The sequence below is a fragment of the Nomia melanderi genome, chromosome 8 (assembly GCF_051020985.1).
Source record: "Nomia melanderi isolate GNS246 chromosome 8, iyNomMela1, whole genome shotgun sequence".
Lineage (NCBI taxonomy): Eukaryota > Metazoa > Arthropoda > Insecta > Hymenoptera > Halictidae > Nomia > Nomia melanderi.
In genome coordinates, this window is record NC_135006.1 from 6,180,636 (window position 1) to 6,207,679 (window position 27,044).

At 38.5% G+C, this 27,044-nt stretch overlaps 2 protein-coding genes across 8 annotated transcripts in view; both read right to left on the minus strand.

The window, feature by feature from the left end:
- Positions 1-22,861, minus strand: part of LOC116426547 (pikachurin) — a 294,970-nt gene extending 272,109 nt beyond the window's left edge. For 2 of the 4 annotated variants that reach the window (XM_031975636.2, XM_031975635.2), the window contains exons 1-2: positions 22,724-22,861; positions 21,038-21,410 (exon numbers count right to left, since the gene is read on the minus strand). In XM_031975636.2, coding sequence (XP_031831496.1) covers positions 21,038-21,152 — 115 coding nt within the window. In that variant the 5' untranslated portion in view covers positions 21,153-21,410; positions 22,724-22,861. Of the gene's footprint in view, positions 1-21,037; positions 21,550-22,723 lie in introns of all 4 variants that reach the window. The other 2 variants (XM_076370219.1, XM_076370218.1) reach the window with 2 other exon arrangements.
- A 1,617-nt stretch (positions 22,862-24,478) lies between these two features.
- Positions 24,479-27,044, minus strand: part of LOC116426572 (putative ferric-chelate reductase 1 homolog) — a 36,120-nt gene continuing 33,554 nt past the window's right edge. For 2 of the 4 annotated variants that reach the window (XM_031975689.2, XM_031975688.2), the window contains exons 9-12: positions 26,722-26,962; positions 26,470-26,582; positions 25,519-25,632; positions 24,479-25,425 (exon numbers count right to left, since the gene is read on the minus strand). In XM_031975689.2, coding sequence (XP_031831549.1) covers positions 25,285-25,425; positions 25,519-25,632; positions 26,470-26,582; positions 26,722-26,962 — 609 coding nt within the window. In that variant the 3' untranslated portion in view covers positions 24,479-25,284. The other 2 variants (XR_012999231.1, XM_076370222.1) reach the window with 2 other exon arrangements.

The following is a 27,044-nucleotide window of genomic DNA, read 5'->3' on the forward strand; positions in this document are numbered from 1 at the left end:
AGACATCTTATTCCCCCGGATTTCGTATCGACGACTATGCAATTCGCGCTGACATCTCGTCCTGAATCGATTATTGGGTTGTAGCATAAATAAGTTCAGTTATATTCAATACTTTCTTTTTCTTCTCTGTATTCAGTATTTTCTTTTCATTCAAACGCATCTGATTTCTTTCATAACACACAATGTTCAGTCGCTGAAAATATTACCCTTGAAGCATAAAATAATTTCAAAAAATAGCAAAGTATCAGTTTCATCTTAAAACATAACCAAATTCTAAAAATTAGGAATTATTTATTTGAAAAACAAATGCACAGCGAAACGAGAAATAAACGATTTCATTTTAATTTACCATATACACAATATGTATGATACCCAAACAGGTTATTGACAAAATGAAGATTTGTTCAAACGAAATTTTCATTTCACTTCTTTATTCGCCTCGACATTGTACCCCCATTAATATTGTTTCAGTAACAATGCATTTTGAAAATTAATGATTTTACTTAAATTCATTGTGTACAACAATATACGAGTACGTATCTGCCATCACAGAAATAATCATACATTTGGTTCAAAAATCATATTTATAAATTTATATTTAAACAAAATCGCGGTGCTCACCTTGTCCACGAATGCATTTGTTTTACTCACGGAAAACTAAGACCAGAGAAATGAGGGCGGAAGAGAAATGCATCGACGTCGAAACGATGATAAAATCGGCGTTTTCGCGTCGCGGCCATTTATTACTCGCGATCGAGCGAGTCACACGCGCGCGGTCGTTGTATCGCGTCGCGTAACAGCCCAATTAGAATGTTGCTCGGCGCCATGTTGTTTCATTCCGATGAAAAAAGAGAGAAAAAAGGAAACAGGCGGAAGGAACGGGAGAAAACGCATCGGAATCTCGATTATTCAAACAGCGCGCAGTTTTTGCGAATGAAATTATCCGGAGAAGAGATATCCCGTCCAATTAGCAAACAGATTGAATGGGGCATCACTTTTGACGGGAAATTTCTAGCTGAAATATCCTCCATCGCTCACTCGACCGTTCTTGAAAAATGCGATCATTCCGGCTCACGTCGATTCATCTCCTTTCTACAGGATATCGTTCACTGCGGAACTAAATAATTTTCAATTGTTGCTATAATACGGAAACATAATCAACGTTGATTATCACAGTGGTCACCGATTGTCGGAGTTTTGAAATTGCTTCAAAATAAATGCAATAAGAAAATTGATGTCGGATAACTCTTTCGCTACATTGAATGAGATATCGGTTTTACGACGTCGAAGAAACGATGCTATGGACGAGAAATCTCGTCATCATTGATGTCGTAAGTACGATACTATCATGGAACATCATGGAACCGAAATATTTCGTTTATTGTAGCGAAAGGGTTAAAAATAATTAATACCATAAGTATTTAACTGAGTAATAATGTAACATGAGTATTGTAATATCTGGTCATTAATACTGATATAAATAAATATAATTAATAAAAATAATAAAGTAACTATTTAGATAATAGTGTGACATGAATACTGTGATACTAAATCATTAATAATTATTTCTAATACTATATGTTATAAAAAAGTAAGTATTAGAGTGAACACTGGATAATTGCAACATCGAAGATCTCTTCTCAATTGCAATCTTCCAAATATCCCCACCAGGTTCCTTTTAACACACCATACCGCTCGACGACAGGCCGCGGTTGAAGAGTGTAACATGATCCAACTATTGTCGAACTCGACGATTTCAATGTCCTTTTTCTATTCACAGTCTTTTTCTATATCCGAAACTTCAATCAATTATTGTACCAGCAATTATGATCTTTATTCTATCGTGGTTGGTGTCATTTTAATCAGAAAAAAAACATAAACATGACGGTGAAAATTTCTTCCGTCAAAAGTAAAAAATAAAAAAGTGTGATTTTTGAGTTAAAGGTCTCCAGCTCATAGCGAGCATTTTATGTTGCAAAACGTTTAGACTGTCAGTTTTTCTTTTTCCTTCATCCGCGCTGTCATTTTCTACATCTGCCATGCTAAAATGTTTGTTTCTTGGAGTGGACTGGATTCTATCTCCTCATAATTGTAACCTTCCGGTCCTGTTCAGTGTTGCAATTATCCAACGTTCACTGTATTATACAAAATGCACAAAATTCTCGTGGCAGTCAACGTGTTAGCCCTCACTTCTCGTGAAAATTTAACAAAAGTGCTTTGGATTTCCATTTTTTTTAAACTTTTTGCTTCGATAATGACGAATTTAAGTAACCATATCATGATAATAAAATTTGGAAAAGTGCAGACATTTTGGTTGCCAACAGAAGGATTAATGCGCTTCGTGTTCCGTGAAAAACAGTTTTGAAATTGTATTCTGTACACAGTGAAAAGCAAATTATTTCGTAAATTCGTTTTAAGTAAAACTGATTTATGGTATTTATTTTATTCGAAGCTTTATTGTTCAGTTTTTCCATTTTACATGGAATTTAGTGCTTGAATAAAGTAAAATCTGTAATATAGCGTCGAAATTCACGTGTATTATATTATTTTGAAACAAATGGTGTAAATGAAAAATTAATTGATGTTATTAATTTCAATCCAAGTAGCATAAAGTATGGATGTGTAAAAGTATCCTGGAAAGGTAATGGACAAGATATTTAAAGTAAGTTTGTATTGCTGGCTTCATGCCGTTCGAAGTTTCATATTTTACAATTAAATTTATCGCATCGATGTTTGTGCTATTGCATCCGCCGTTTCAATAACAAATAAATATATTATTCCCTGCGAATATCAATGTTTTATTTGAAGAGATTGAAGATTATTTTATAATCGTTGGAAAACATGAACAGAGTATAATGTATACTGATAAATTTTGCAAAGAAATAAGTAGCTAAATTGATAAGAATAACTTTATTCGCGATTCGGATTGAATTTAATCTATATGTAAGATTCAATCTCTTCTTGCATGTGCATGCATAATTAATGATAGAAACGATAAAGACAGATAATCCTACTCGAAGTACAGAACTTAATCCATTTAGACTGGTCTCTAAATAATTATAATCCACTGAAATAGAATTTCTTTCCAAATGCATGTTCTGTTACGTCACAGATCCGGCTCGAAGGACCAAAAAATGTTACGTCACAGATCCGGCTCGAAGGACCAAAAACTGTTCCGTAGCGGATCCGGCTCGAAGGGCCAAAAATGTGACGTCGCAGCGTGGCAACCTCGATAGTTGCACACCCGTACACGATTATTAACGCGGATTTAATTCCTCGGCTGGGGTTGTAAATCCCAGCTTTAATTTTAGGTCTCGTTAATACTCGCGACGCTTCGATTTCCAAATTTCTTCAGAAATCGACTGATTCGATTCTGATCTCCGAATGATTGAGATCAGACCACCGGTTTCTCACGATACTGAGAACCCGTTTTGATGTTGCGCGTTTCGAGACGAACGAATTCTCGAATTTCGAATTAGATGCTTCTTCGGAGTGTGAAGCTGGAGTGTAGTTGTCCCGAACGATGGACTTGTAGAATCTGATAGAATCTCGTTACTCCGAACGGTTGAGTGTCTGAGAGTCTGATCGGTATCTTGTCACACCGAACGATTGAGTGTAGAATGTGAACTATTCGGATGTTAACTGCGTAACTGTAGGTGTTTTTATACAACACCTACAGGTTTTGTGTCGAGTGCGCTGATTGGAAAGTCGAAAATACCCAATCAGCGCATAATTCCAAAAATCGGGGGCGTCTTGGACGACGCCCCTTGGCCAGCCCTCTTGGTGCAAGGATGAGGGCAATGGCCACGTGCGAGGGATCCTCGAATATTTGCCGTTGCCTTGGAAATTTCCTCCAAGTTGACTCATGTCTGGCGGAACCGTTACGAACGAGGTTCGCGTCAACCCTTCGGAAATTCCCGGTTTATGATATGGTCGGTTGTCTGTACGAACGAAGTAAAAATTCCAAAACTATTGTCTGGACATGCGCGGATTAACTAAATGATTTTATCATGGTTTAGGGTGAAATTGCCCCCTTGTAACTAAAATAAATAAACTGAGTTCAAAAAAAGCTAATCCTGAAAATAAATTTGTTGGCATTTGTTGATTTTCGCCGTTTTGTTCCGCATCGGACGGAACATGTTCTCTAATATCAAATTATATTCACTATTAAATAATTCTGATACTCTCAATAAATGGAATAAGGATTTTCAAAATATATGCAACATAAATAACTTCTTACATATAACAATATTATATGTTATTACATAACCTTTGGAACATAAGCTTAAGAAAATACTTCTATGTATGTTACCATTCTGCACCTGTACATTTTGCATTACAATAAAAACCAATTTCTTCTTCATTACTTCTGTTTCCGGAATCTTTCATTTCAACGCCGAGATATTGCCTCAAAATGACGAATTCATCGCGTAAAAGAGAAATCCTTTTTTTTGGAACATATCACAGATGTGTATTGCAGTTGATCACGCATAGATGAATGCGGAAAACGCAATACAATAAAACGTTTCATAAACTCCAACAGAGTTTACACTTCAAAAGAAACATTTGTATCATGCTCACTGTGTAACCAAACCCATAAAAACCAGAAATTTCAGGCACGCCGTTATTGAATATTATCTTCCAGAGTCACAATAAAAACAAACCAATATTACCGTAGAAAAATGTCTGGCCCATTGCGTACCATTTGTTCCATAAACACGATAGGAAAAGGAACAATCCAGCGGGAAATATCGTGCGGGTGGACTACGGATAATACTCGAATTGCATGAAACGTAACAAATTGTTTGATAACAAATTAAGGAAGACCACGAAAAATTAAAAATGTCGTCACTCGACATAATAGATTTTAAGAATAACTAGTGATGAATAATAAGAATATTTAACAGCATATATATATCAAAAACCATTTCCGTGAAAAACTAATTTATACGTCAAACTCGTAAGCACTAGCTTAATTTGTTCCAGTAATGAAGTTCTTTACCTACATCTTTAAGTTCAAAGCAAGAAAATTTTTCGTCATTCATGTAGCGACATTATTCTTTAAAAGTTGAAAACCCCAAATTCTAAAATTTTCTCAACAAAAGGTTAACTCGATAAGATCGGAAACGACTAATCAAACCTAATTGTATCCTGACAGGGTTGAACCCTAACATTATCTTCTTTCCGCGAACGTCGTGTCAGCGACATCCGGAATAAGGAAACAACCAACTGAGCGACTCGTGAGTGTAACAGACGTTTATTACCTCAAAACATCGTCGTGTCGTTTATTCTGGTCCGTTTATTTACTTATTTAGATTCATTTTCCACGGTCAGCGAAGATGAAAATAGAAGAAAAGGGGGCGGGCATCGTGGAGAACATGGAATGACGAGAAGAAGAAGAGGGGAGCAACGCGGAAGAGGCATGTCCTTGCTCTCAGCGACATCAGAGAGGTGGAGGTTTATTACTGCGGAAACAGGGGAAAGGTCCTTAAAGGCTAGGAGGAAGCTGGAGCAAGGCGATCGGGACGGCCCTTCTACCGTTTCTTGTTATTGAAGGACACTTCGGAGAATGTGGAGAGTATTTACGATTGGAGAGGGTTGTTCCGACGTGGTCATTTTAGGGGAACATGCTACCGGGTTTTCTGGAAAGGTCGATCGATTTTGAATGGAAAGAAATCCTGCGCTATTTCTACAATACTAGCTTTAATATTGTTAGTACACGGTGGAAGTACTGATATTTGACTTTTATAGTTGCAATAGTAAGTTTGGAACTCTAGCAGTAATAAGGTAGAGATGTTTTGAAATAGAATATTCACGGAGTATCCATTTGTAAAAGGCCTAAGTAAATAGAATAGCAAGTCTAGGATATGATATATAAGTGTCAAGAAGGAAAAATGAGGATTGTTCAATTTAAAGAACCGTCAGAATTTCAAAGACTGGACTGACTAACAGTGATAGGACCCTAGAGTCAAGGTCTCAACGGAATCAAGTCTCCAAATGGCTGACCAATAGGAAGGTTAGGCAACTTCTTAACAGAGTCCAGACTATGGTATCCCAGTCTTGAGGATGGAAAAGTCGATTTCAGTTGGTTTGGGCGGACGAAAAGAAAAGGGACCTCCAGGGCTTAGCAGTGACAGGATTCCATAGTCGAGGTCTCATTGGGACCAAGCCTCCAGTTTGCTAACCAATGGGTCGATGGGACCATTTTTTATCTCAATTACATTTAGATTACGGTACCGAGGTACCATGAAAAAAAAAAATGAGGATTGTTCAGTCTAGAAGGTCTATAAGGCTTCGAGGACCCAATAATTCAGCACTAATGGAATTCTACGTTAAAATCTATTCCTTGTTATCAATTTTTCCAAACAAATAAATGCATACACGAACCTAGAACTAACGTGAAAAGAAAGATTTTTGTTCAAAAGTGAATTGAAGCGTGAAGCTCATAGGACACTTTTTCCTAGCGCGGCCTGCGGGCGATGAGAAATTCAGGCAAATTAATGAACGAGAAGTGCTTGAATGTGCTTTCGAAGTGCACCGTAAAAAAAAAGCCGCTAAATTCAGAATTCCCATTGCGCGTGTAACTGAGCAGTAGCATGACTGCGAGACCATTACATTTTTTTACAACTACGCCTGCGAATGCCAATGCACTTTCTATTGGATTCTATGTTTAAACGATCGTTAGTGGATGCCCACGTGGGATGTAACGAAAGAAAAAGAACACAAAAAGTAAAAGACATGATATTCCCTTTATTTCGTGAATTTGAAATATTTCGCGGAAGGCTGAACTTATGAGAAGTAGGTTTTTACAGATTTTCTTTGAAACAAACAGCATAGCATATTATATGATGCAAATTATTCTGTTGCAGGACAAGTGATAGAAGAAATTAAAAACTAAAATTAGCTTCTCTAGATTGGACTGTCTATGTGTCTGTGTGTTTTGTTGTATGATAGCATTTGTTAAGGTAAATGTAACAATTTGTCATGTAAAACTATTTATTACTGCAAAATGTTATAAATATTAAACATATAACTTGTACAATATCGTGTAATTTCATAATTTAGAAGAAGAAAGAAGTAAGCTGATATTCTCAAATGGAATTATTACAGATACTAGCTTCTTTTAAATGATTCCCACAAATGAACACAATATCTGATGTATCAATTTTTGTTAACTGTAATATTATTGAATATTTGCTCTTGTATTGCGACAGTAAACCGGTTTAAAGTTCCTTTTCCGTGACATTTAGATTCAACCGCGATTTAAATTTCAATTAAAGCACGAAAATAGGGCAAGACTAAGAATGGTAACAATAACGTGAAAGCAATTAAAAAGGTCGTCATCTAAGTGTCTTCCACCTTCATAAATACCCTGACCTTTTTATAAGAGTAATATTTTATATGTGCTTCTCTCTCCAGAGATTCTTTAAAGTAATAAAAGTAAAATTTAAAATATAAACACGTGACAAATGATATTCCGTGAAATTATATTTTCAGATTCAATTGGCAACGATAAAGAAGATTAATAATGGTATCTGTGCTCGGCCCGAATAATTACTGTTGAAAGGACAATCAGAGATACAAATACATGTGTACAATATAAATATAAATACAACATTCAGGGTACAAAGGGCTGTTGATACACATTGTCTGAAACACAAGTAATCAGTATCAATGAATAATAGCACTGGCCATTTCAGATGTTGCAAATAATGCGTATAGTCACTATTAACATTCGCTAATACTATTTCTGTAATATCTTGATATACAGATAATAATGTTAAAGATATTTTCTTTATAATATAATTAGATAATTATAGATTATTACAGGAATCACTGATAAAAGGATTCAGTGTCCAAAACAGAGATCCACGAAAGCACTATTATAAACAAATTTAATTCTGGAGTTCCCAATCTTGTATTAAAAATAGAGATATCATTCGAACTGTTTAACTTATCCAATACCATAGAATTTACTTGACTAATATTGAACTCGTCTTAACTGTGATAGGTTTAATTGAAATACGTTCTGAAAATATATTTAAACGTACGTTACATATTGTACAAAAATATCATAGTCCATCGAAAGTGATCAAAATACAATTAAGAATATACCTTCACTGTGATTTGGTTTTCATGTCACGTTATTGTAGCAATGAATGATAGCATTATTATTTTAAAATGTATTTTTATCTATCCTAGATGAAACGCCACTTAATTAAAAGGTGCAGCGATTGGTACTGCCAATTCCAGTGTTACGGTAATAAAAAAGTAAAGCCACATTTAACTAGAACTAATCATCAGTATTCTCATCCAAATATTTTTAATTTCTATGGAAATAATAACTAAATGATGTACCTAAAATTTCCACGTACCAATGTCTCACTCTAAAGTTCATTGCTTTATACAATATCAACCAAGAAAAATACATCTGTTCAACTTACATCCTTCTCTCTGCAAACAAGTTCAGTATCTCACCCTAAACTTCATTATTTTATTTATTTATAATAGCAAACAACAAAAGAATACATCTCTTCAATTCATACCTTCCAATCTACAAATCCTATATTTAAGTCCCAACCACGTTTTAACCCAAACTCTTTAACACTAAAACTACCGAGCAGTTAAATTGACTTTTTAAAATTCCTCTATAAAAATTTCAAGAGTGTATCTATTGAAACTTTAATTGATTTATAATTCAGTTTGCGTATGGTTAAATCAATTTGTTTAATTATTTCTCAGAGAAATATCCGTTATCTTTTTAATAATTGCAAAATGCAGAAATCAGGCATAGGTCATTTTGACCCGTCTGGTAGTTTAGTGTTAAAAATCTCTACTCTATCTCAAGATTTGTGAAACAGACTAAACCATCTAGAAGCACGTAGAATGATTAATAAAAAAAGACAAATATACCTCTCGAAACATTCCCGGGAGAAAAATGTTTACTTCGGCCGGGAGCTATTTGGAACGCGGCTAACGTCTTCATAAAGTGAAACCGTCGATGTTGCGCGTTTTTTTCTCGCCAGGAGAGCTCTGAAGGGCGTTCGTTCAATATTTTACACGCTGAGCGGCTAGCCTCCGAGTAACGGGCGTGGGTCCACCTGTACGCGATCAATTCTGTAACGATCGCGCGCCGAACGGGGAACGACCCCGTTGTGTCGAACTCGCCGTGCCGGTGAAGACTAAATAACTCGTGCAACGAAAATATTATCCGATACAGTTCCGATAAAAGAACCGGCCGAATGAGCTCGAATGGCACGCGACACGGATCCACAGGGTGATCCACCGGAGAACCGTAATGGCCGTGAAATTACTCAGAACGTGCGGCGAAAGTTCTGTCGACCCCGAAATCCGTCGGTCGTTACACGTCACTGACGGTTTTTGCTGATGATAAACAGCTAATTAACCCGCCCGGGCAAAGCTTGGCTAATGAAGTAATATGCGACGGAATTATGTTGCTATCGAGCGGTGGTTCTTAATGTTTTCACGAATAGGGACATGAGTATTAACTGCACGGAATTGTTGAATTGAAATCGTTCACGAAAATAGTAAAATTATTAGTAACGTATGAATGAATTAGAATAACAGTGGAAATATTGTAATGTTTTTGAGTTCAGGGGAGATGCTATATTCCGCTTTTATGTATTTGTTTATTTGTGATTTTGTGACTTTTATTGGTAAACTAATTTTTATTTGTTTATTCCTATTGTTGAAGACTATTCCATTTCGAGAAAATTTTAATCCAACTCACTCAGTGTTGACACAATTCTTCGCAACAGAGAGGAATTCATGTAAAGTTAACGAAGGAACTACGAGTGCTTTCCAAGGAAACCTCGATGAAAAGTTTCGAAGCACTGTGAAACTTCTCAATCAATTGAATCAATACTAAAAGAAGAAATAAAACTGGAGACCTTGGGGGAGTAAAAGGACGGAATAAATTAGTCATTTATTTTAGTGCACACTCGAAATTCTGTATCGAGAAATTTGCGATACCAATAGATTTCATTGATACAGTATTTCACCGTATGTGTCGAAAAACAATAGTTTTAATTTCGTTTTCTGAACTACCGATTCCATTAGTCAATCTTTTCTCGTTTTATTCAATCAATCTTAGAAAATTTTACTATCATAACATATTCAAATGGAAATAATAAGTAATAACTAATAGCTAATAACTAATAACTAATTACTAATAATTAATTACTAATTACGAATTACTAATTACTGCCTAATTACTAATCATTAATCATTAATCATTGTTTGTTCAATATACAATAGCAATTCCATGTTGCGAGAGCTTGCACTCCTACGCAAATAGATTAATCGATACAGTATTTCACCGTATACTCCAAGAACAAAAGAATATTCTATTAATTACCTTTTCTAAACTACCAGTTCAATCAATCTTCTTCTTATTTCTTTTATTACCGAATAAATTAAAGAAAAACTTAATTATAACATCATACACAAAGCTGAGTAAATCTGACTGGTTCTGAAAACCAAGAGAAACGATCGTGTCCGCCCATAAACAGGATAGCGCCCGCGTGTGTCCCGAACGAAAAGCGATAACCGAATTGTTCCTCGAGCCGTAGGCTGCACTGAATCAGCCAATCAGAAGGTATATATGCTATCTGTGCGCTATGTAGAGCTTGCGAATTGGCGATGCATTGTATGAGCAGCGCAAACTGTGTACCATGGCCTTAAGTTCGGGACCATCGTCCCCGTTTGATTCGATGCGACCGACGGCGAACGGTTTGCACGACAGCGTCGTAACACAATGCGTCCCTAACTGTCAACGCGTGTACCAATGTCAACATATGAGTTGTTCATTTGCCAGAGTGATTAACTGTGTTTCGCGTAAAAAGAAGAAAGTGGAGAAACCTGATGAAATTATGTACAGTTTAGGTACACGGAGATCCAATGAAGGTTAATCATGTTGCTTTCTATAAGACCTTCTTAACAAGTAACTGAGCGGTAATTTTATCCGAAAATTATTCCTTTAAACTTTAGTCTAGATACTTTATTTACACATAATATGTTGAAATAATTGAAACAATTTAATCTAACGGATACGGTGTAAAACGCTCATATAAAAACCTGCTGCCTTCAGATAACAATGACTGAAGTGTAAACTGTCTATATAATTTGTGAACGGATTGTAGAAATAAGAGTTAACTCGTGATCAATCGATAAGGTATTAATTCTTTAAATTTTCTTAACACCATTACATTTGTCCAGCATTTCGCATTTCATTAAGGATAGTTTCGAATTTGAGAGTACACGAATATTGTTAGTCTACGTGTTCCTACTTCAATATTTCAAAGGTATAAATAAACTGAGAACAGCAACAGGATTGACTTTGGAAACAAAAAGTGGAGTCAGTCATTTTAATTGACCTGTGAATAAGTCATATTTACTCGGATACGTTAAATTCGTCGAAGTGTTCGTTTAGGCATTGCAATGTGAAATACGCAAGCGTCACAATCAGCAATCCTTAGTAAGATTAATAGGCATTTCTACGTACAAGTTGCAGGTTAACCAACCTGTGCTGCCATTAATCAGCGTTAAATCGTAAATAGAAGCAAACGAAACAAGATGACATGATATACAATTGAATGAACATATTAATCACATGACGATGATGTTACGCTCCAAATAATTGCACGTCAAATGTTACTACTTTGTGGTAGGAAGCTTCTGCTATACATGTATATATGTTGAATACATATTTCGGAAAATATTCGCGGTATATATAGTGATAAATCTATTCACAATTCGAAGATATTAAAGATATAGTACTTAACACGTGATCTATAACAGCTATTAAACAATTTCTCGAAGACTAATAACCAATGCCTAAGGATTTCTTAATCAAACTTTCAATAAATGCAATTAAACTGCTTTTTAAATATAGAATAAGTCATTAAAATGCCTAGCTGTGTAGTATAGAAGATGTTAAAAAATTCAATATATTGGATAGGTAACTAAAATAACCAATATTAAAGGTACTCAGTGCACTCGAACTATTGAATATATCCCATGTATTAAACAGTTAACTGCGTTTGACGAGTATACACGTCATCTTAAAGTTTGAAATAATACTAATTCTTTCAGGAGTGAATTATTTATTCTTTCAGATAAACATGTAATTCTTCATTCTTTTGCTTTAGTTCTTAATTAAAACATACTCACACTTCATTTTTTGATTTTATTGCCCGCAAAACCAGAGATTTTTTAAACAAAATTCCGCAGTTAACAGGTTAAGACACTTAAAATAACTCAAGGCAATCACTGTACCAGAGATACTGAATTTTTCACTACACCCATAACACACTCGATTAACTTAAGTCTCAGAAGACTCAATACTTATCATTGGTAACTATCTGCTTTTATTGTTCTGAGAGTATGTTAAGGTCATAAAAGTGGCCAAGTTATAAGCTCACGATTAAGGTCGGCGAACAACTCAAGAAACGGTGTCATCCATGGAACGCAATTTAAACTCTCGTGGAATAGTCCAAGTCCATTATTCACTTGCCCCGTTCATAACGTGAAATGTGCATGAAGGATCGAACCACTCTGATGTACGAATACTGCACAGGTACATCTCTCGTGGAGAGAATGCCGGTTATTTTCGCGTTACCATCATGCGTTTAAACGGTAATGCGATTCCCTTATCGTCATAAATCTTAAAAGAATGGTCCACCTCAGCGACGAGCTTTTCGAATATGTCCGCAGCAGCAAGTTTAAATTCATAATACAAAAAATCAATCATCTACAAGTTTGACATATCACATATTAAGACATTTTTTGTAATGTACAAACACACATAAAATACGTTGAATATTTGCCAACAGCTTTACAACGAAACGTTAACAAACGAACTTCGTGTAACACGTTTTTCTTATTTTCACTTGTAGATTCCCGGGAAAGCAAGAAACGCTGTGCATAGTTGAACTGATAACCGTTGCAGGGTGAAACTATGCAGAACGCGAGAATGTTCTACCGAGTCTGCACTTCACGAGAAAGCAGGGAAAAAAATACTGTTCCCCAACATTCCCGCCCCGTTTTTGTATTTCACTTGAACGTCGAACGGAGCGGAGAACAAACTGCAATAAATACAATTACGAAAGCCGACATGTAACGTCGCGCGGATGCAAATTCTCTCGCAGCTATCGTCAGCGCCGGAATCGATTCCGTTTCGGCCGCGTTAGGCAGACGCGCTCGGCACCCAACGACATGTAAACATTCGCGAGACGCGTATAGCGTGTTCGCCGCGTCGAGCGAGGACATTTTTCTCGTTTCGGGAAGATTTCAGAGCGGCGTTCGGGCGACGAATATCAACGCGCGACGAAACTGTGCATTCGATAAGGGAAGCTTCCCTTAGAACATAACAAGTCGCACGGAAAGATACGACTGGTTTTCGATGTGCCCCTATGTTCCTGCGGCTTGCCACGTCGGGAAGAAGATTTGGAGCCGGGAACAATTTTGATGCTTCAGAAATGGCAACTTAAAGAGGACATTTGAATTTCGCAGGAAAAATTATTTAACACTTTGACACAAGTCTTCTATAAGCATGGACTGGTCGCCGGACTAAAAAATATGGTACTGAAATGTGAATTTTGCCACCCTTTATTTGACTATACTTTGTATTTAAAAAAATGTGAACTTTTGGAGACAATAAATTCACTGAGTATGAATATTTTAATTCTCTATATACAGATATTATGCATAATATAATGAATCTGCTTTGCGTCTCGTATCCATCACCATCAGTAGGTTACCTAACAATGAACAGGTCTTGCGGTTACACTTGTGTTCAAGTAATGTAAATAATTTTCATTTCCTTACTTAGTAAGTTAACCGGTAAATATAAGTAAAAAGACTGAACTTAATTGATGTTAAAGCTGTTTCTTCCAATTGAAATCCAAACAAGACTATGTAACTTCAACGAAGTTCCTTAGACCAAAATACCCAAATTCGATTTCTCGTGCATTTAACCTGTTAACTGTGGAATTTAGTTTCAGAAATCTCTCATTTTGCGCGCAATGAAATAAAAAGATGAAGTGTATACTGATCAAACGCAGGACGAATGCACCTAGGATATATTTTAATGAAAAACCAAAGCAAAAGAAAGGAGAATTACATACTTAACTGAAAGAATAAATAATTCATCATTAAAAGAATTAGTATCATTTCAAGTTTTAAGATAACGTGTATACTCGTCAAACGCAGTTAACTGGTTAAATCTAAATTCTACAGCGAAAACGAAAATTGCAAGAGAACAACCCGTATCGCAACAATCCTCAAACACGATTCGCCTTTTCGTTCGACGGTAAAAGAAAAAATCTCCGTCCACGCGCATAAATGTGACGAATTTAACAATCCATTCCATCAGGTAGCTCGCCGCAGCTTCGGTCCGGCCAATTTATTCCATTGTCCGGAATAAGCCATTGAACGCACTCACGGGGCTAAAACAATGGTCATTGCCACTACTAAAAACGAGGAGAACAGGGGAAGGGAATGGCAACCGTATCGAAAAGCCGGAGGATTTACAAGGGCCGGGTAAAGAGCAACGCAGCCAGTCGACAGGGGGAGTTAAAACGCGCGACAAAACGAAATCGCGAGGTCCGCGTTAATTCCCCCGCTGCTACGGCATTCGCCAGGTGTAATTCTTGGCCGGCTCGGGACAATAGGCAACGTAGAAAGGAAAATGGATTAACGATCGATCGATGCTAGTCCCGCAGCAAACACCGGTGAATTATGTATTTTCGAGTAGGAAAGGGGGGAAAGACGTGCCCTTCCGCCAAACGAACGAATTTCGTTCGTTCCGCCTTCTTGTTTGCTCTACTTTTATACCCTGTTTCTTGCTACCCCTTCATCTCTCCTTTTCCAAGGATCTCTCCCTGCGAAGAAAACCGAGACTCCTATCGAAACTTAAAATACGGATATTATATTGGTACTTTCTGTTTGTGTGTTTGCAATTAGTATAGGAATTAATATAACCAAGTCATTTTAATGATCAATATAATCAAGTCATCTTATAAGTAATGTCGCATTTGGTATGCTAACTTCTAACCTAGAAAATCGATACATACTTTAATAATTAAGCAATGTAAAGTCCAAATATTAGAAACTATATACTAGCTCCACATAAGTAAAACAAAACACAACTTACTGTCACAAAGGCCAACGCACAACTTCCTCTACACAGACTCTCTTTCGGATATTCGCACTCAAAAATCATTCTTTCCCCCACAATCATTTTTCTCGCTCGCACTCTTTGCAAACGCTCAAACATACTCCTTCAAAGTCGAACTGAAAACTTTGTACTTGCGATGTTGTGCGGGCCATTTTCCCTCGACCGTTAGACTTTCCTCTTTTATTGTTCTTCGCTCACACGCATTTCCGCATTCACGTTTCTTAAAAATATCCTAAGGTAAAAATCCTAGATACTACAATACCCATACCAAAAGCATGATTATTTCTAAAAATACCTTCAAAATCAAGTTTATCAAGAATAGAGGTTACTTTCCACTATGTACACTTCTACACTCACTGTACTGTCGAATTCGAAGGAATAAAAAAATCTTTACCAATCTACGCGTTCCTGGTTTCTCAACAATATTTTAAATACATAAACATCAAGAACCACAGCAATGTTGAACGAAGGCGAGACACTTATCAACCTACCTTCGTTTCAGCGCAGCTTTGCCAACGTAATACCAAAATCATGCCGGTTTCAGATCCCCCGAAGGAAGAAGGAGAGGAAAAAGGACAACGGGGGAAGACTCTTTACCGTTTGCTTATTTTCTGCTGCGATCCGGTAGCCGGGTGGCGCCTCGTCGAACATGATACCGCCGAAGAAGCAATCATCGGTTCGCAAATGCACTCGAGAAGAGTTTCATCGGCGCGCCCGATAAAATCTCTTATGAGACCGGATCGAAGACGCCCGATAAAAATGCACCGACGCCGCCGACGCCGTCGCTCGCCGAGAACGGCTTGGGTTACACGGAATTTTACGCGATGCCGTTCCATTTCGACGACGACGGCGTCGCGACGCTACGTGGAAGCGGTGCAGCCTGGGATCCTCTGATTAACGTGTAACTGGAGGTAGTCGGGCCGATGGTCGCCGGAATAAACGGGCTGCGAGAAAGAGATTGTATCGAACAACTTCCCCGGGCGCGTAATGTTTGTCGGTGCACGTGGAGAGGCCGATCTCTCGGGTAAAAATTTAATTATCGGAATACCGTTCGCACGGAAATCAATTTCACGTTTAATCTGGTCTTTTGACGATGCTCGTTACGTCGAGAAGATTTGTTTGCAACCTTTGCACGGGGAAATTTGGTTCCGAGCGTGGAACAACAGTTTACTGGTGCATTGAAGAGGAAGGTAATATGGATAACTGTTTCTCAAAGGAAATGCAATTTCGGCTGCTGTTTTTGCAAGGATAAATGGAAATACATAATTATGTACGTCGTTTGTTCCCCGTGTTATGGAAAGGAGAAAAATATCCAACTGAACTGGATTCTGTGATTTCGCGTCGTATTTCAGTCTCGTCAAAACCCGCGAAATCGGGTTAGGAACGTGATTCTTTTATCAGGGAACGACCTGTATGATTGAGATTGCTCAGACGTCTGACTATTATTGACTATTTCTACTTGGTATGTTTGAAATGTTATTTTGTGTGACTTTTGGTATGGTTCTTATGCTGTACGCGAGCGGATTATGTGAAGAAAAAAAATTAAACATTTTATTGATAGGCCTAAATATGATTTACTTATTCTACTTGCAACAGTTTAGGATTCATTGTTACGAGAGTTCTGAATTCTTATTTGATCGATTTCCAAACTTCTATTCATGTTGATGGGTTCACATTCAAACAATAATAATTTCGTTAGATCAATTTTCGAAAATAGTTTTCTAAAAATGTTTAGTCCTGTATTCCACTATAATTATTGAAATTGTTTGTATTCTACACAATAATTTACACAACCAAATTTCTTCACTCAACAGTCCCCAATTAAAAAACCTACATTAAAAAGTCTTGTCGAGAATACCATTAACGCAAGACCAATTTTGCACTAAGCCACGAACTCCGTAAAATTACTAAAACCCGCGCTCATCAACTGTTAGCTAAGGAACTGTAAAAAAGAAACGCGCAAAAAGCAATCTTGATTATTCCCATAGTAAAATTAAGCACATTCAGAGGATTCATTAAAAGCAACATAATTCCCTAGTCCAAACGTACAATGAAACGTGAAACAATACGCTACTCGACATTAATGATCATCCACAATGCAAGGCTCCCGCACATTAGAGCAAATGAAATTCCAAAGAATCCGGATAAAAGGAAAATATTCCTCCCACGTTTCCTGTTTCGGTAAATAATGGCTCCATGTGTATGAGAGCAACGCAGCATAGACGGACATAAGCAAATGTTTCTAGGCCGTAAGGCTGCAGCCAGCTAATCAGCTCACCACGCATCCGTGGCGAGTAAAGGGCAGCAACTGACCGTGATATTAATTGCTTTCTGGCTATTAGCAAATGGTACCTCGGAGATCTCGCAAGGGGAGCGGCGTGTGCGCCATTAACATTAACACGACGCAATACGCTGTTTACTCGGGGTTCCAGACACGGGGATGTAGTCGCGTTTAAATCACGCGCGGCAGAAAGCGAAAATGCCTGAGCCCATTGTTTATTCCGCCGACAATGCGCAACCAGGAAGTTAAACCGAACCCAGTCGGCGACTAATCCCGTTCCCTTCGCCTCCTTTGGTGAATCGCGACTCCCTCGGATCCTGGTAATTGCCAACCCTGCTATTTTCTTCCGACTCTCTTGTAAAAGACAGGAGAAACCGATTCTAATTTGTGTTTTTCTGTGGTCTTGTACAAATGTGACTTTAAACTGCCATTAACCCTTTCATTAACACTTAACAGACGGGTCACGTAAATTTACGTTTTTCCATTGTGACTTCCTAGCTCGGACCACGTAGATTTACGTTTTTGCTTGAATCTTTAGTAGGCTGCGTTAGTAAATATACCCGGAAACTGGGAAAGACAGGGTAAATTCGACCCGTCCGTTAAGTGTTAACACTAGGTTTTCCGGACGGGTCATTTTGACTCATTTCGAACTTCGTAAGAGAAATTACAGGATTCATTTAGATTTTTTTCTGCCTCTTCTACTGACTTTTATCCATATATTTCATAGTTTCATTTATAAAATCATTGTGTATAACTATGTCGTTTTTAAGGTGTTTTTTTTTTCATGAAAATGTGTGATTTTGTTCATGGATCAAATTGACTCGTGTCAATAGAGATAGGTATATAAAAATGTCGGTAAACCTAGTGTTAACGCCTCGTCGACCGCTTTTGAACATGGACTTATTATTGAAAGAATTTTTGGAAGGTAAGGATATTATTTATGTTTCAGTTTGATTTCGTTCTAATATGGCTTTAAACTGTTATTAATCTTTTCGTTAACGCCTCATTGAGGGCTTTTAAACGAAGACTTGTTACTGACAACATTTTTGTAAAGTAGGAAAATCTTCAATTTTCTGTTTTCAAGTATTTGTGTCTAATGATTGTATACTTTCTAAAAGTTGGCGATTACGTATTTGCCGATTAAAAAGCATAGCAGTTTCAATAAATGACTACATACACTATTATTTCATATAAGACGCTAATTTTTTAACGCTGATGAAAAATTGACCAACATCCTTTTAGTATTAACTAATTTATAAGTATTTTCATGAAAAATTCTTAGTCATCTGAAGAACGCAAAGAATACCAAAGTTTCGAACAACTCATCTATTTTTTATCTATTACATTATACATTTTCATCTGGTATACTCGGTTTTCTATGTCCAGACCAACCACTCGAAAGACACATTTCAAGCAATGTTCAATATCGCAGAAAGCTCTAGTAAGAACACGATTTAATTATTCAAATCGATCGTCGCCATTTGTACACGCGAACAAACGATTTATTTCGGAGCGAGCGTGTCGCGCGGCGATGAATCGCAACGGAATACGAAACAGATTCGAAATCGCACGAGCACTCTTCGGGCGCACTATTTGCCGTTGCAGCCAGTCGCCAGGAGCATTTGCGTATTCAAAATAGTTTCGAAAATTTAGTAATGCGTCTGAACGATTCTGTCAATACGGATTCATTTGCCGGTAGCCCCGATAAAACGGTTCGCAAATATGCGATCGTTAATTAAGTTTCAGCCCGCACGGATACGCGTGTGTTCGTTATAAAAATGTTACCCGAACGGCCATCTGGGGGATGACAAATGGCTCAGTAATGGCGGAACGGGAAATAAATCCAGAAGGCGGCATTAAAATTTTCATTGCGGTTGACGAAAACGCGACGAAATCGAAATAAACGTCGATGCGCTCTGTAAATACACTTGTTACGCGTGAATAATAATAATATTTTCGTCGATGACAGTATTGTCGTTCGCACCGCGTTATTAACAATACGCGCTACTTGTTTGCGATAATCGAAACGATTCGATAATATGCCATTTTGTTTTCGAGTTGAACCGAAACATTTTTAATCAGTTCTTTTAGTAATATCAATTTTTGTTTCCGAATTGGCTAACGGTTTTCTACAGAAATATTTAAATAATTGTATAGAGTCTATTTCACCGTCTTATAATTTTTTAATAAAGTAATGAAAATTTTGATATTGTTTATTACTGACGAAAGACAATATTGAAAGTTATTATTCACTTTTTGACGAATTGTTCGTGTTCCTTCGTGGAAAGGGATGATGGGGCAGCTACCCTTGGCTTTCTGGGGTTCGTTGCCAAGAACAGAAACATTTATCACGTGTACTGCCTTCACGAGTCGTAAAATGTTAAGTAAAAAATATTGAATCGTTAAGCTTTGTATCTCGGGTCCGTAGTTCAAAAGTCCAGATTAATTAAGAGTTACTTTCAATGAAGACTTCTAAAGTGAAACATGCTTTATACAAGTGAAAATAATTGTTTAAAGAAAGGGAGTGAATTTTGTATTTAAAAGGACATAATATTACACGGAATTGAGTGAAGATTACATTTTGAAAATTTATTACTAAATATCAAAACTTATTCTGAATTATCTACAAAAGAAAAATCTACATGAAAAAATAGAGTAAAAAACATAGAAGGACATAGAGTCTTATTTCCAAATAAAAAAGCTTCTAGGGTTACATACGCATTTACACTTAAAGTAGATAAAGCAAATAATAATCAAACAGTAGTCAAGCCTTATTCGTAGTTGAAGCATAATATAATAACTTTTTTTGTAACCCACCTTTGCAAAAACTGAATTCAAATTTCGACCAAGCGCAAGTACTATTAAATAGCTGATTTACGTCAGAGCTAACAGATATTAACTTATCAACAATAAACTCAAATGAGAATAAACAGATCTAACTGATATATTATTATATTCTACTCTAATCACTCCTGCTCTCTCTATCAATATCTCAGTGTCAATTATCAATTAATTATCGACAACATACTGACAATCGTTAATATGTAGTATTTCTAGTAATCAAGTGGTCTATGACGGTTCAAAAATACCAAGCTATTCTTCGAAATACCGATGGCGCCAGATCCAAATCAATCCTGACAATCCTAACATCATCGCTCGAATTTCTATGCTTTTTCTTAATTTCAAAATTGATTTAAAAAATTTCAAAACTTATTTTTAACCCAGGAACAGTAAATTTATTGTTTCGTACCCAAACAAGATCATGGTGTCGTACACTACAGCAGTCAACTAATTGGTTCTTAGTCAGAATTTTAACAAATATTGTCATTTACAAAGACATTTTAAAATGTATTTGTTTAATATGACAGTTACATATTACCACAAACTATTCCAGTTATTTCTACTAATTTAAAAGATACAGTAAATTATAAGCCTTTACATAATTCATCAGACGTGCAAGTTCAAGTCGAGCATTTGGCGGTATCATAGACAACACCGAGTTGCTGTCCTAGGCTCAATACTCGAACTTTACAGATTTACATGTCAAATCGACTTACCTTGAAACGCGGCTTCGAAGGTGGTTTTCTCCTCGACTGGATTCTGGCCGAGCACTAATACGACTGTGAGCAGCGCGAGGATCACGAGGAACCGGCAAACACGAACTTCCGCCATCGTCCCGCGATGTACGTGCACGCGCTCGCCCCGAGACAAGTGTTCACTTTCGCATTTCGACTCGACGGCGCGACCAACTTCTCGATCGATTGCTCGCTCGCTAATCGAGTGCTCGCCGTCGAACGCGCACTATAACCTCAATAGATCTCTCGACACTCGCCCGGTGACGTTTACGGCGAAACGCGCGCAACCAAGCACCTCGGACACACTGATGATATGTCCGGAGTGAATACACTTTTTTCTCTTACTCTGCTTCTCCTGTGGACAACGCGAAGACACTCGGTCAAGTGTCTCGAGACGCGAGCGTGAACCGTTTCGCAGCGACTGGGTATGAGGCGGTACGAGAACGCGTGTCAAGGTGACACGGGAAGCGTATCAGGTATCGAAACAACAACAACTGGACAAAAACTGAACAATTGTCTTCCGGCTGTCGGTATGTGTGCCGGTGCATCAAAAAACATCGACCGGCCAACCTCGTGCCTTCGCACACAAGCAGCCGCGTATACAGGTACAGTGTGACAGAGTTGCGCAGCCAGACCGCGGCGTTTTCTTTCAACTCGACCCGGCGTCCTCGACGGGAAAGGAATACGGTCGTTTTGACATTTCGCTACAGTTTCAACGTTCGTTCTCGCGTGTAATGAGAACCTTCGCGATATTTACGGTTCCCGTTATCCGTCACCGGACACTGCAGAAAAGGATCTCTATTTTCCCAGTGATGTCCGATGCAAATTCACTCGACACCGTATGCATATCAATATATATCGATACGCATATTTCACTGGCCAGTCCGGCTCAAAGGGAAATGCACTTTCGCGGACGGAAAAGTGGAGTAGCAAATACGCGGGCACGAAACTGATATACCGGGCGCCTTTGTGTGCTGCGACGTGCGCCTGTATCTTTCACCGAATTCTCGAGAGACCTCCCATCAGAGGAGAATATTTTAAGGGGAAGGATGTCCATTTGCGTACCCGGCAAAACAGTCGGTTGGACCGATCGTCAATACTCGTAAATTTTACGGTTGCGCGAAGGAATACCGGAGCCGGACGGTTTTAGGTTAACTGATACCCGAACAGACGTCGATTTGGCGGGTTAAGAAGTAACACGACTTCCGGTAAAGAAAATAAACAACTGACTTGACCGGACGCGATTCCTCGACGCGACCCGTTGAGCTTGCGCTCGTGTGGCAACTGACGAGTGCCTCGAGCTGCGCTCCCCTAGCTTCTTTAACCTCTGTTAAAGTTCGCCGCTTGTAAGCGGAACCGGAAACGCAGTGGTGTCACTGGAAGTGTAACATTGACACTTAAATAAAAAATGGAAACCGTCTTGATGAATCTTCAGAATTAAATTTGAATAAACGAGGAATTTAGAAATACGTGAAACATAATTTGCAATATAAAGTGTGAAAGTGTCTAGGAATAAGTGTTTATAGGTTTATCACGGCTGCCTGCGCTATAGAAAAAGAAACGTATCGGGTGAAAAAGAAAAGTAGGCGAGGATGGTCGGGAAAGAGAAGAGAAAAACCGTGAAATTCGAATGCCGCTGAGAAACGAGTAACCGTCGAATCGTCGTACCTGTCGGAACGGTCTCACGGTCGTTCCTCGAGACAAAAGGAAGAGAAACGCGGTGTCCAGAAGGAGTTTCGCACACACGCGAACTCGACGAAAGAAGGAGCTCCGCAACAGCCGTCGATGCCGGCCGGTGTCTCCAATCGAACTGCGGGGGTTGGTCGACGGTGGCGCCGCCGAGGGACGCCGAGCGTCGCCGTACGGCATGCGTCATAACGCCACCGCCTTCGATCGGCCGCCATTTTTTTCCCGAAGCGCGTTACTAACCCCTTGAAAACATTCCACCCCGAACGCTGTTTCCCGATCGGAGCTCAGGGCCGTCGCCATCCGAAAAACAGAGGAAAAATCGGTTTCGTTGCTTCGACGAAAATATATTTTTGAAATATATAAAAACATTTTGTGACACGCCCTGGTAACGTTGTGAAGTCGAAAAGATGACTAATTTATTCCGTGATTAAGAGTATTATTTTTTCAAAGAGAACTACATTCTTTTTTTATACTTTTCTTGGAGAAATAAATAGTAATGTTTTTAGAAAAATAATAAAAGAATCTGTGTTGCGATTTAGTGTATTTTGGAGACTTAATTATTTAAGTAGGGACTCTGATAGTTTTTATATTTTTAGAGAAAAATAGATAGCGGTTTATGCGAGGGAAATTGAAGAAACTAGAATAAAATGTTAAAATTTTGTAATTTTATAGTTTTTTTTTCATTAGAATAATGAAAATGTAAATACCTAGGGCCTGCAAGCGCTTTGGGTACCGCATCCAAAGATTCATCGATGCAGCCGAATATTCTTCAAACCAATCATTTTAAAAATGGAATAGTTTAAAACGAACATATCCCATTTCAATTTTGGTGCTCTAATTCACTGAAAGATCAACAGCATTCTGTTTATTAGATTGAAAATATTTGCGTGTTAACCAATAATATATTAATCGGGTAATTTTTGTACTTCATGCTTAGTAACGCAATGAAACACGTTATGAACACAACGGATCCCCATTTCGTTTTTTCTTCGCAAATGAACCGGTAATTGAAAATTCACCTAAACAATATTCAAGTGTAAACGATCGACATCGTATTAATCGTGTACCGACTTAAAAATTCAATTACGGAAACCACGGCAAGTTATTTTGAATCGTACATTATTAAAAGTCAAACAAATACGCTGGACACACCGGAATTCTGATTTAAAATATAGGGATCGCCTATTCAGGTATTCGGCGGTATGCAGAACAATAACGTGTCACAGCGGGCGAATTGAAATCTGTAGTTAACAATCAGCTTCTACAATGAACGCGTATACAAAGAGCGTGAAACCGGCGATGGCACGTCGGATCGGGTAGAAATTTTCGAAAACCAATAAAAGAATATAGAAAACGGGTAAACTAGGATAGGAGAGACTGTCGACCGGAAAGAGAAATAAGCACCGGTGGCCGTACTTAGCCCGGGACTTTCACTTATCGTTTAAGTAAATTCAGATTCCGCTTAAACCGATTAACAACAGCCTCTTGCAGTTAATCGAGTTGAACCGCCGCGCCGTCCCGTTCCTCAGAACCTGGACGATAAACGGATAATCTTTCCCGGGGAAAACTCAAAGCGACGAAAATCTTGAAGGGGCTACGACGGAATGAAATTGTCTTAACGATGCGGCGACTTCGGGAAAAATTACGTGTCGAGAGGGAGGAGCCTCGCGTGGAGCAGCCGAGCGGCAACTCAATTGCCGAGAATCACGTTACACACCGCACATTGTGCGTCTCTTACCAATATAATATATTTTATTTATTAACAATGTCAATAACATACACGAACAACGCTACGCTATCGGTCAGCCTGACACGGTCTCGTAACGTCAAGAGCGCGCAGGCTAATACCGATCGCAGTAAAAATTAACCTAGACAGGTGTAAAAATCAAAAATACATTATAAAATCTAATACTGTAAATTTTATCATAAATACATATATATATTTTTTTCTGTGAACATATATACTATCAATGAACACGAACTTAAATATTAAAGCACCTTATATGAACGGATGTCTTCGAAGGGTTCTAGACGATCTATAATGCCTTTTCCTGGTCTCGATTAAACGAACAACGAACGTGTTGTTCGATTGCACTCCGTGCAAGTCGCGAGTGTATGGACGGATGCGTTAATGTGATTTTCAAGAAATTCCGTGTCAGTCTGAGATGAGAAAACGCGCGGCGATGTGTGTATCAAGGTACTCTATTGTCGTATTAACAATTAAATTACGTCACTTCTCTATGCCGTCACTACTTGTATGATAATACGTGCTGGTCCCCGTCTCTGCTAATTCCTTCCAGCGTTGTAGTCAAACAATATCATCATACGAATCGCACTCCGATACAGTCCCGTAAACGACAATGCGCGCTTCGCCAGTGTACGTTGCATTCAAGCTGATTTACATGGAGACAATCACTGGAGAGTGCAAAACAGTTCGAAACTTGCCACGAAACACCGAAAGCTTCAGTCCAGACTTGATGCTTCATAGTCAATCGGGCGATGTAATGTCCTGCGGATTCTGTATCCTTCATTGGCAACGTTTAATAATTTTTAATAGTGCTGGTAAAGCTGGCCCAGGACTCCTCAATGGGCGCCAGGACCGTGATGACGATGAGGGCCGCGGCGAATAGGAAGATCACCACGAAGTACACGCCGAAGATGACTTTCCGCATCCCGGAGAACTGTCGGGCAGAATGTGAAATGAGAAAACATCGCCTGGTTGCCGGTGAAATTCATCGCGCATCCGGGCCGATTCTTACTACCTAGAAACTTACAGGGGCATCCTGTCTGGCATCCGGATGGACCATCGAGCCGCGGGAGTGCATGTCTTTCATCGGGAATGAATTCACCCTCCGACTGGCTTGTTTGTCGGAGGCGCAACCGAGGAACTATAACACATATCGATTTCCTTCGTTATTGGAGAACGTTCCGTGAATAGCTGAAACCGGGTACCGCAACGATTCAGATTTCAACGGTTGTATATGCATACAACGTTTGATAAAACGTTTCGCGTGTGGGTGCGAGGTCTGCGTCTCTATTTATCGCTGGCTCGAAACGCTGCCTCCATAATTGCCGGAACAGTCTGGCTGAAGAACACCGTTAGAGCGATCATGGGATAACTGTTGGTAATGAGAGTCTGAAGGGTTGGGGTGGTTGTTGTATTCTATACTGAAGGTTGATTAATTTCTTATGCAGAAACGTGTTCGTTTGTAAATGGCTAATATACTTTTTGCACTTTATTAGTACTTTCACTGTTGATGTGTTGGATACTTGAGAGCTTCCTATATAGGATTACTGAGGGAAAGCTAAATTTTAAAATACAGAATTGAAGGAAACTGAAATTCACTGAAAATTGTAAACTGAACGTTGAAAATTGAAAATTGAATTCTAAAAAGAACGTTAAAAGATTTTTACTTTAAGACTTATCCATTAAAAACTGCATACTCTGAACAACAGAAAAATTAACAAAAGCAACAGATAGCTGCACATGATCCTATTAAAGGGACGGAACAATCTTGATTTCTTCATTAAGCGCGAGGGGTTCCCACGCTAACGCGTGAGCGCAGTACATAATAAATTTCTCCGATTCGACGAGACACACAATTCCTGAGATTTCCATTTACAATCTAAAGTGGAACGACCTGTACAGGTAAAATATACAACCGGAGCAAAGTACGCACGCGACAGAGAGCCTTCGCTTTATAAATATCAGATGTCGTCCTTACCGTGAGGATGAGGTGAGTCAGAATATGGAATACCACGTAGGCGACCAGAATCCAGTCGACCCATTCTGGGAGTTTGGCCTTCTTCAGTCGGACCGCGAAGAAAATTGCGATTACTGTGAAAGGAATTTCAATGCACCAGTTAAACCATTGTCCCCGAGTAGAAAGGAAACGAACGGAAAGTGCGGGGAGAAAAGGGGGGAACGAACAAAAATAATATGAAAACACAATATGGTGTATCAGGATAAAACTTACTGCCGCAAATCTGCGCCGCATTCCCAAATAACCAATGCACCCAATTGAAAATAGGTCTTCGAGGTGCACCCGGAGGGGGTCTAATGGCTGCCATAAACGGTTGCAGGAACGCTAAGATCGTCGTAGCCAATCCAAGGGATGCGTGTATATTTTGCGAACTCCATTCGCCCAGGTCGACGAATATTATGACGAACGCGGCCATCGTCATCCACCAGGTGATCAACATGAAGACTGCGTGCCACTTGAATTTGAAAAAGAAGAAATTATTTTGTGAGTATAGTCTTAGATAAGCATGTTAGAGGTGAATATTCATTGTTTCGTGC